General features: G+C 43.6%; 1 protein-coding gene across 1 annotated transcript; it reads right to left on the minus strand.

The window, feature by feature from the left end:
* On the minus strand, nt 1–8,615 carry leng1 (leukocyte receptor cluster (LRC) member 1). The gene is made up of 4 exons (XM_031838057.1): nt 7,993–8,615; nt 7,535–7,726; nt 6,732–7,039; nt 1–916 (listed from the first exon to the last, which is right to left on the minus strand). The coding sequence occupies exons 1-4, from the start codon at nt 8,122–8,124 to the stop codon at nt 697–699; spliced, it is 852 nt and encodes a 283-aa protein (XP_031693917.1). The 5' UTR covers nt 8,125–8,615; the 3' UTR covers nt 1–696.
* Between the last annotated feature and the right edge of the window lie 1,346 nt (nt 8,616–9,961).

Genomic DNA, 9,961 nt, shown 5'->3' on the forward strand with positions numbered 1-9,961 from the left:
TTATTTGGCAGGCCTAACATTTTTATTGAATTAATTGAAATGGAAAATGTGCAATAATAGTTGAGCCAACCACCCTAAACTCTGTCTAAATCAGATAGTTAAATAAAACAGATGCATGTACACACACCTCCTAAATTGGCACATGCTATTATCAGAAACAAAATAGACTTGACTTGACACAATGTTGCCATCAATAGTAAAACATCAAACACACTCCAACTTGAACAGTGGTCTTGTGTTGTGGAGCAAAATGATCTCTGTGTTGTCTCACACTTGAGCAGGGTGCCAGACAGACTCCAACACTACACTCAGCTGTCCCAAATCTCTTGATTGGTTTCCTTTCTTTTTCTACCTCATTAGAAATAATGACAATGACAACAATCATCAATAAGTCTGCTTAGGATACTCAGGATAGCCTAGATGTTACATAAGTAAACAATGTAGCATATATTTGTACACATGTTCACTAGTTCAACAACCTACAGTATATGCCTACATGCATAACTCCTCCATGTTACTGCAAGAATAAGCTAAAAGCACTGCCTCACATTTCACAACAATACAACTGAATAACCTTCCAGGCTCTCTAGTCCTTGTCGAAGTCTTCAGCGTCTTTCACATACTAATAAATGTATCTTGAATGCCTCAATGTTCTCTGTCCGTTGCCCAAACAATGAGACTGCATGATGTGTGACTTCAAAAGATGCCATCTCTCCAGGCATTGCGGTCTTTCCTCTGCCTCTTGCGGGCCAGCTCTGGGAAATAAGCACTGTTGTACGGCATTTCCCTCTCCTCTGTCTCCCTTGGTCGCTCCTTCTCTTTCCCTGTTCCATTCTTCTGGTCCAGCAGAGCCTGGGCTCTCCTCTTCTCCTCCGCCTCTCTCTGCAGTCGCTCCGCTCGCAACCTTTCAATAGAGCTAGAAAAGACAGAAGAGGTGGTTACCATCAACCATACATGTTTATCCAGAGGCTCAGTACACTTGGTTGTACTCTAGTCCACTTGGCTCAGTGTACTTGGTCTCTTGGTTATGCATCCAAGTTGAAACAATAACAAAGTGCCACCCCACCCGCTTCGGTAAAAAGCTGAAGAAATGTAACCACTAAAATTCATAGAGCTATGGAGGCAAGGACTGACCATCCACAAAATTACAGTTCTAACAAAGTTGGGGCAATATAGTATTTGTTTACATATAGTTAGTTTACAAACAGAGTAAAGAGTTCTGATGCAGTATGACAGTTAGAACTAAGCTAATGAGGCATTTATAGCTTACAGTTGAAGTCAGAAGTTTACATACTCCTTAGCCAAATACATTTAAACCCAGTCTTTCACAATTCCTGACATTTAATCAGAGTAAAAAATTCCCTGTCTTATGTCAGTTAGGATCAACACTATTTTAAGAAAGTGAAATGTCAGAATAATAGTAGAGAGAATTATTTATTTCAGCTTTTATTTCTTTCATCACATTCCCAGTGGGTCAGAAGTTTACATACACTCAATTAGTATGTGGTAGCATTGCCTTTAAATTGTTGAACTTGGGTCAAAAGTTTCAGGTAGCCTTCCACAAACTTCCCAAAATAAGTTGGGTGAATTTTGGCCCATTCCTCCTAACAGAGCTGGTGTAACTGAGTCAGGTTTGTAGGCCTCCTTGTTCGCACACGCTTTTTCAGTTCTGCCCACAAATGTTCTATGCGATTGAGGTCAGGGCTTTGTGATGGCCACTCCAAAACCTTGACTTTGTTGTCCTAAAGCCATTTTGCCACAACTTTGGAAGTATGCTTGGGGTCATTTTCCAATTGGAAGACCCATTTGCGACCAAGCTTTAACTTCCTGACTGATGTCTTGAGATGTTGCTTCAATATATCCACATAATTTTCCAGCCTCATGATGCCATCTATTTGTGAAGTGCACCAGTCTCTCCTGCAGAAAAGCACCCCCACAACATGATGCTGCCACCCCCGTGCTTCACAGTTGGGATGGTGTTCTTCGGCTTGCAATCCTCCCATTTTCCCATTTTCCCCTCCATTATGGCCAAATGGTCATTATGGCCAAACAGTTCTATTTTTGTTTCAACAGACCAGAGGATATTTCTCTAAAAAGTACGATCTTTGTCCCCATGTGCAGTTGCTAACCGTAGTCTGGCTTTTTTATGGCGGTTTTGGAGCAGTGGCATCTTCCTTACTGAGCGGCCTTTCAGGTTATGACAATATAGGACTCATTTTTATTGTGGATATAGATACTTTTGTACCTATACCTCCTCCAGCATCTTCACAAGGTCCTTTGCTGTTGTTCTGGGATTGATTTTCACTTTACGCACCAAAGCACGTTCATCTGTTTCTCTCAAATGTCAATATGCCTTGTATACTGTTGTTCAGGTTAGTTATCATTGTTTTAGTTCACAATGGAGCCCCTAGTTCCACTCTTCATGCCCCTGATAACTCCTTTGTCCCACCTCCCACACATGCGGTGACCTCACCCATTACTACCAGCATGTCCAGAGATACAACCTCTCTCATCATCACCCAGTGCCTGGGCTTACCTCCGCTGTACCCGCACCCCACCATACCCCTGTCTGCGCATTATGCCCTGAATATATTCTACCATGCCCAGAAACCTGCTCCTCTTATTCTCTGTCCCCAACGCTCTAGGCGACCAGTTTTGATAGCCTTTAGCCGCACCCTCATACTACTCCTTCTCTGTTCCGCGGGTGATGTGGAGGTAAACCCAGGCCCTGCATGTCCCCAGGCACCCTCATTTGTTGACTTCTGTGATCGAAAAAGCCTTGGTTTCATGCATGTCAACATCAGAAGCCTCCTCCCTAAGTTTGTTTTACTCACTGCTTTAGCACACTCTGCTAACCCTGATGTCCTTGCTGTGTCTGAATCCTGGCTCAGGAAGGCCACCAAAAATTCAGAGATTTCCATACCCAACTATAACATCTTCCGTCAAGATAGAACTGCCAAAGGGGGAGGAGTTGCAGTTTACTGCAGAGATAGCCTGCAAAGTAATGTCATACTTTCCAGGTCCATACCCAAACAGTTCGAACTACTAATTTTGAAAATTACTCTCTCCAGAAATAAGTCTCTCACGGTTGCCGCCTGCTACCGACCCCCCTCAGCTCCCAGCTGTGCCCTGGACACCATTTGTGAATTGATCGCCCCCCATCTAGCTTCAGAGTTTGTTCTGTTAGGTGACCTAAACTGGGATATGCTTAACACCCCGCCAGTCCTACAATCTAAGCTAGATGCCCTCAATCTCACACAAATCATCAAGGAACCCACCAGGTACAACCCTAACTCTGTAAACAAGGGCACCCTCATAGACGTCATCCTGACCAACTGGCCCTCCAAATACACCTCCGCTGTCTTCAACCAGGATCTCAGCGATCACTGCCTCATTGCCTGTATCCGCTACGGAGCCGCAGTCAAACTACCACCCCTCATCACTGTCAAACGCTCCCTAAAACACTTCTGTGAGCAGGCCTTTCTAATCGACCTGGCCCGGGTATCCTGGAAGGACATTGACCTCATCCCGTCAGTTGAGGATGCCTGGTCATTCTTTAAAAGTAACTTCCTCACCATTTTAGATAAGCATGCTCCGTTCAAAAAATGCAGAACTAAGAACAGATACAGCCCTTGGTTCACCCCAGACCTGACTGCCCTCGACCAGCACAAAAACATCCTGTGGCGGACTGCAATAGCATCGAATAGTCCCCGTGATATGCAACTGTTCAGGGAAGTCCGGAACCAATACACGCAGTCAGTCAGGAAAGCTAAGGCCAGCTTCTTCAGGCAGAAGTTTGCATCCTGTAGCTCCAACTCCAAAAAGTTCTGGGACACCGTGAAGTCCATGGAGAACAAGAGCACCTCCTCCCAGCTGCCCACTGCACTGAGGCTAGGTAACACGGTCACCACTGATAAATCCATGATTATCGAAAACTTCAATAAGCATTTCTCAACGGCTGGCCATGCCTTCCGCCTGGCTACTTCAACCTCGGCCAACAGCTCCGCCCCCCCCGCAGCTCCTCGCCCAAGCCTCTCCAGGTTCTCCTTTAACCAAATCCAGATAGCAGATGTTCTGAAAGAGCTGCAAAACCTGGACCCGTACAAATCAGCTGGGCTTGACAATCTGGACCCTCTATTTCTGAAACTATCTGCCACCATTGTCGCAACCCCTATTACCAGCCTGTTCAACCTCTCTTTCATATCGTCTGAGATCCCCAAGGATTGGAAAGCTGCCGCAGTCATCCCCCTCTTCAAAGGGGGAGACACCCTGGACCCAAACTGTTACAGACCTATATCCATCCTGCCCTGCCTATCTAAGGTCTTCGAAAGCCAAGTCAACAAACAGGTCACTGACCATCTCGAATCCCACCGTACCTTCTCCGCTGTGCAATCTGGTTTCCGAGCCGGTCATGGGTGCACCTCAGCCACACTCAAGGTACTCAACGATATCATAACCGCCATCGATAAAAGACAGTACTGTGCAGCCGTCTTCATCGACCTTGCCAAGGCTTTCGACTCTGTCAATCACCATATTCTTATCGGCAGACTCAGGAGCCTCGGTTTTTCGGATGACTGCCTTGCCTGGTTCACCAATTACTTTGCAGACAGAGTTCAGTGCGTCAAATCGGAGGGCATGCTGTCTGGTCCTCTGGCAGTCTCTATGGGGGTGCCACAGGGTTAAATTCTCGGGCCGACTCTTTTCTCTGTGTATATCAATGATGTTGCTCTTGCTGCAGGCGATTCCCTGATCCACCTCTACGCAGACGACACCATTCTATATACTTTCGGCCCGTCTTTGGACACTGTGCTATCTAACCTCCAAACAAGCTTCAATGCCATACAACACTCCTTCCGTGGCCTCCAACTGCTCTTAAACGCTAGTAAAACCAAATGCATGCTTTTCAACCGGTCGCTGCCTGCACCCGCATGCCCGACTAGCATCACCACCATGGATGGTTCCGACCTAGAATATGTGGACGTCTATAAGTACCTAGGTGTCTGGCTAGACTGCAAACTCTCCTTCCAGACTCATATCAAACATCTCCAATCGAAAATCAAATCAAGAGTCGGCTTTCTATTCCGCAACAAAGCCTCCTTCACTCACGCCGCCAAGCTTACCCTAGTAAAACTGACTATCCTACCGATCCTCGACTTCGGCGATGTCATCTACAAAATGGCTTCCAACACTCTACTCAGCAAACTGGATGCAGTTTATCACAGTGCCATCCGTTTTGTCACTAAAGCACCTTATACCACCCACCACTGCGACTTGTATGCTCTAGTCGGCTGGCCCTCGCTACATATTCGTCGCCAGACCCACTGGCTCCAGGTCATCTACAAGTCCATGCTAGGTAAATCTCCGCCTTATCTCAGCTCACTGGTCACGATGGCAACACCCATCCGTAGCACGCGCTCCAGCAGGTGTATCTCACTGATCATCCCTAAAGCCAACACCTCATTCGGCCGCCTTTCGTTCCAGTACTCTGCTGCCTGTGACTGGAACGAATTGCAAAAATCGCTGAAGTTGGAGACTTTTATCTCCCTCACCAACTTCAAACATCAGCTATCTGAGCAGCTAACCGATCGCTGCAGCTGTACATAGTCTATTGGTAAATAGCCCACCCTTCTTCACCTACCTCATCCCCATACTGTTTTTATTTATTTACTTTTCTGCTCTTTTGCACACCAATATCTCTACCTGTACATGACCATCTGATCATTCATCACTCCAGTGTTAATCTGCAAAATTGTAATTATTTGCCTACCTCCTCATGCCTTTTGCACACATTGTATATAGACTCCCCCTTTGGTTTCTACTGTGTTATTGACTTGTTAATTGTTTACTCCATGTGTAACTCTTTGTTGTCTGCTCACACTGCTATGCTTTATCTTGGCCAGGTCGCAGTTGCAAATGAGAACTTGTTCTCAACTAGCCTACCTGGTTAAATAAAGGTTAAATAAAAAAATAAAATAAAAATCTCTAGGAGACAGAACGCATCTCCTTCCTGAGCGGTATGACGCTGCATGGTCCCATGGTGTTTATACTTGCGTACTATTGTTTGTACAGATGAATGTGGTACCTTCAGGCGTTTGGAAATTGCTCCCAATGATGAACCAGACTTGTGGAGGTCTACACTTTTTTTTAATGAGGTCTTGGCTGATTTTTTTAAATTTTCACTTGATATCAAGCAAAGAGGCACTGAATTTGAAGGTAGGCCTTGAAATACATCCACAGGTACACCTTCAATTGACTCAAATGATGTCAATTAGCCTATCAGAAGCTTCTAAAGCCATGCCATCATTTTCTGGAATTTTCCAAGCTGTTTAAAGGTACAGTCAACTTAGTGTATGTAAACTTTTGACCCACTGGAATACAGTGAATTATAAGTGAAATAATCTGTCTGTAAACAATTGTTGGAAAAATGACTTAGCTCTCCTAAATGACTTGCCAAAACTATAGTTTGTTAACAAGAAATTTGTGGAGTGGTTGAAAAAACAAGTTTTAACGACTCCAATCTAAGTGTATGTAAACTTCCGACTTCAACTGTATATTCTTCAAGAATGAATTGGTAAACATCATTAATTTAGAATTCCAAAAACATATGTAGCAACTGCTTATTGCCCCTTTAGGTCCAAGCTAATTGGTCTTATGATTGATCAAAGAAACACAAAACACCCCCAGACATACAGATAAAACAACTAGTCTTGATAAAGACTCAAACTTCTCACCTTTCTCCACCACTGCTTCTCCTCTCCCCTCTATCCCTCTTCTCCTTCTTCTTACTCTTATGTTCTTTTCTATCCTTCACCGCCAGTGCTTTCTTCATCTCTTTCAAGGGGTCCAGCATGTCTTTCAGTCGTCTGTCTCTCTTCTCCTTCTCCTCTTGACTGAGTGGCAGTCTCTTTCCTTTGTTGTCTTTCTCTTTTTCTTCATCTTTCTCTTCTTCCTGGCCTGTTTTCATGTACCATGGAGTTACCTCTGTCCCAGGTTGGGGGCCTAGGGACACTAGCAGACCAATAGCACGCTCCTCACGCTCCTACAACAACAGAATCACCATAAAATTAGAATAATAGAATATTCTCATTCAAAGTAATGATCTGTGATGGGAGGAATCCGGACCAGCTATTACTATTTGGAAAGTTCCATAGCTCATTCTCTGATCCTTCCATTGATGTGATAAGCATCAGGCCATTAAATCTGTTCAAAAAATCTTCCATATTAGCACCGAACACTCCATATTTAAATTCCAATATGCATTCTCAATTTCCAAAATGGTATCCATTTGCATTCAAAATCTTAAACTGAATTGGCCGATCTCTGTTTAGAAATGGCTCTGGACTAAATAAACCAGGCACTGTCATTGGCTGGCTAGATCCACTAGAGAAAAGCTTTGAAGTGGAGAGAAACAAGCCCAAGAAGGTAAACATTGTTACTAGAGAGGGATGCAAAAACCAGTAGCCATGTGCACAAAGAAACTTGATTTCAACACAGGTGAAGGGGGAAAAGCATAACAGAATGACAGGATGGTCACCTTTTCATCTTTCTGGTCTTTGAGGTACTCTGCGTTTCCTTTCTTCTCAGACGACTCCTCCAGAGGAAATAGATTGAGGTGTTCCACCACTCCTCCACTCCCCTCCCCTCCTCTCTCCCCTCCTTCATCCTTCCATCCCCCAGACTGTTGAAGTGCAGCTCGTGACTTCTGTCTCAGGTGCTCTGTTCGCGCCTACAGCAAAGAGGTTACTTACCTACATAACATTCAACGGCAACAATGAAGTACATATACACATTTATATGCACTTTTATGACTTGATACTATTTTAACAATGCATCTTATACTCTTATACATCGCTTCTCTTAACAAAATCGCACCTGTCATACATCGTAACATTCCTGTATCAAACAAAGTTTGGTTGTCACTTCAGACCATGCTAAATCAACTTTGAGGAATGTATCAATTTGGGGATGGGAGGGCAACGTTCCTATGGTTACCTCCTGCTCTGCTCGCTCCACACGGCGTTGGACCTCTCGCTCCTCCTCTGCGGCTTGTGCCTCGTCCCGGCGCACGCGCGCGACGTTGTCCTTGTTGCGAACATGCCAGCTCTTTTTAGGTAGAATATTCATTTTTCTCCTGAAGTCGAGTGTTTGTTTTGCCTAGGGCTTGCACAGTTAAACAAAAATGTGTCAAAAACGTAACATGCCCTGACTTCTGTTGTTTGCAATTCAGTCAGTCGGCACTGTAACGCCAGTTCGCTAGCTAGCTAACGTTAGCTAGTCTTAATAACCTATTTCCTATATTTTTTTACAGCTATTTCAATCACAGAGATGTAATTCTGACATTGGGTTTTGTACAGCTGTTACCGAATGAATAAAATATTTGCATAAAACCAAAGAAAATATATTTAACACATCTGATAGGTAAACAAGCAACCAAAAAGCTATTCAACCACAACCGGATACATACACCCGAAAATATTGTTACGTCATTACGTCTACGTAACAAAACGATTTTGTAGAAGTTCTCTCACGGGTCAGCAGGGGGCGCACGTAGCACGACAGAAATAATAGCATCTATATACACAAGATATATATAGAGAGAGAGAAAAATTGTTAAACTGAAGAACATAAAAAATATATGTAAACAATATTTAAATCAATTTAGAAAACTAAACATTTAATGTTATAAAGGTGGGGTAGAGGTAGCCTATTTTGGAATCCGAGAGTGAAAGACTTACACTCTTGTATCGAACATGTAGGTTCAGCATTCCCGAACAGTCCCACTACAGGTTCAGCATTCCCGAACAGTCCCATTACAAGTCACAATGTTGAATAATCTTTATTTCAACTTGCTTTACCTGTTGTCCGCTGATTGTGTCGTTATGTCGGGAAGTAACAAACACCAGATCATCAGGGAAGTGTTAACCTGACTTTCAATACCCTGAACTGGTCTGTATATTCGTTTGTATTTTCAATACTGACACAATTCTCACATTTTTATTTATTTATTTTTATTTTACCTTTATTTAACCAGGTAGGCAAGTTGAGAACAAGTTCTCATTTACAATTGCGACCTGGCCAAGATAAAGCAAAGCAGTTCGACAGATAAAACGACACAGAGTTACACATGGAGTAAAAACAAACATACAGTCAATAATGCAGTATAAACAAGTCTATATACAATGTGAGCAAATGAGGTGAGAAGGGAGGTAAAGGCAAAAAAAGGCCATGATGGCAAAGTAAATACAATATAGCAAGTAAAATACTGGAATGGTAGTTTTGCAATGGAAGAATGTGCAAAGTAGAAATAAAAAAATAATGGGGTGCAAAGGAGCAAAATAAATAAATAAATAAAAATTAAATACAGTTGGGAAAGAGGTAGTTGTTTGGGCTAAATTTTAGGTGGGCTATGTACAGGTGCAGTAATCTGTGAGCTGCTCTGACAGTTGGTGCTTAAAGCTAGTGAGGGAGATAAGTGTTTCCAGTTTCAGAGATTTTTGTAGTTCGTTCCAGTCATTGGCAGCAGAGAACTGGAAGGAGAGGCGGCCAAAGAAAGAATTGGTCTTGGGGGTGACTAGAGAGATATACCTGCTGGAGCGTGTGCTACAGGTGGGAGATGCTATGGTGACCAGCGAGCTGAGATAAGGGGGGACTTTACCTAGCAGGGTCTTGTAGATGACATGGAGCCAGTGGGTTTGGCGACGAGTATGAAGCGAGGGCCAGCCAACGAGAGCGTACAGGTCGCAATGGTGGGTAGTATATGGGGCTTTGGTGATAAAACGGATTGCACTGTGATAGACTGCATCCAATTTGTTGAGTAGGGTATTGGAGGCTATTTTGTAAATGACATCGCCAAAGTCGAGGATTGGTAGGATGGTCAGTTTTACAAGGGTATGTTTGGCAGCATGAGTGAAGGATGCTTTGTTGCGAAATAGGAAGCCAATTCTAGATTTAACTTTGGATT

This window comes from Oncorhynchus kisutch, linkage group LG2 (genome assembly GCF_002021735.2).
Source record: "Oncorhynchus kisutch isolate 150728-3 linkage group LG2, Okis_V2, whole genome shotgun sequence".
In the NCBI taxonomy this organism is placed as follows: Eukaryota; Metazoa; Chordata; class Actinopteri; order Salmoniformes; family Salmonidae; genus Oncorhynchus; species Oncorhynchus kisutch.

Excerpts from the sequence above, each read along its gene's own strand:
- leng1 (XM_031838057.1), bottom strand. The coding sequence starts at position 8,124 with ATGAATATTCTACCTAAAAAGAGCTGGCATGTTCGCAACAAGGACAAC. Across the intron at positions 7,727-7,992 it reads TGGAGCGAGCAGAGCAGGAG|GCGCGAACAGAGCACCTGAG; the intron begins GTAACCATAGGA and ends TCTTTGCTGTAG. Across the intron at positions 7,040-7,534 it reads AAGACCAGAAAGATGAAAAG|GAGCGTGAGGAGCGTGCTAT; the intron begins GTGACCATCCTG and ends CTGTTGTTGTAG.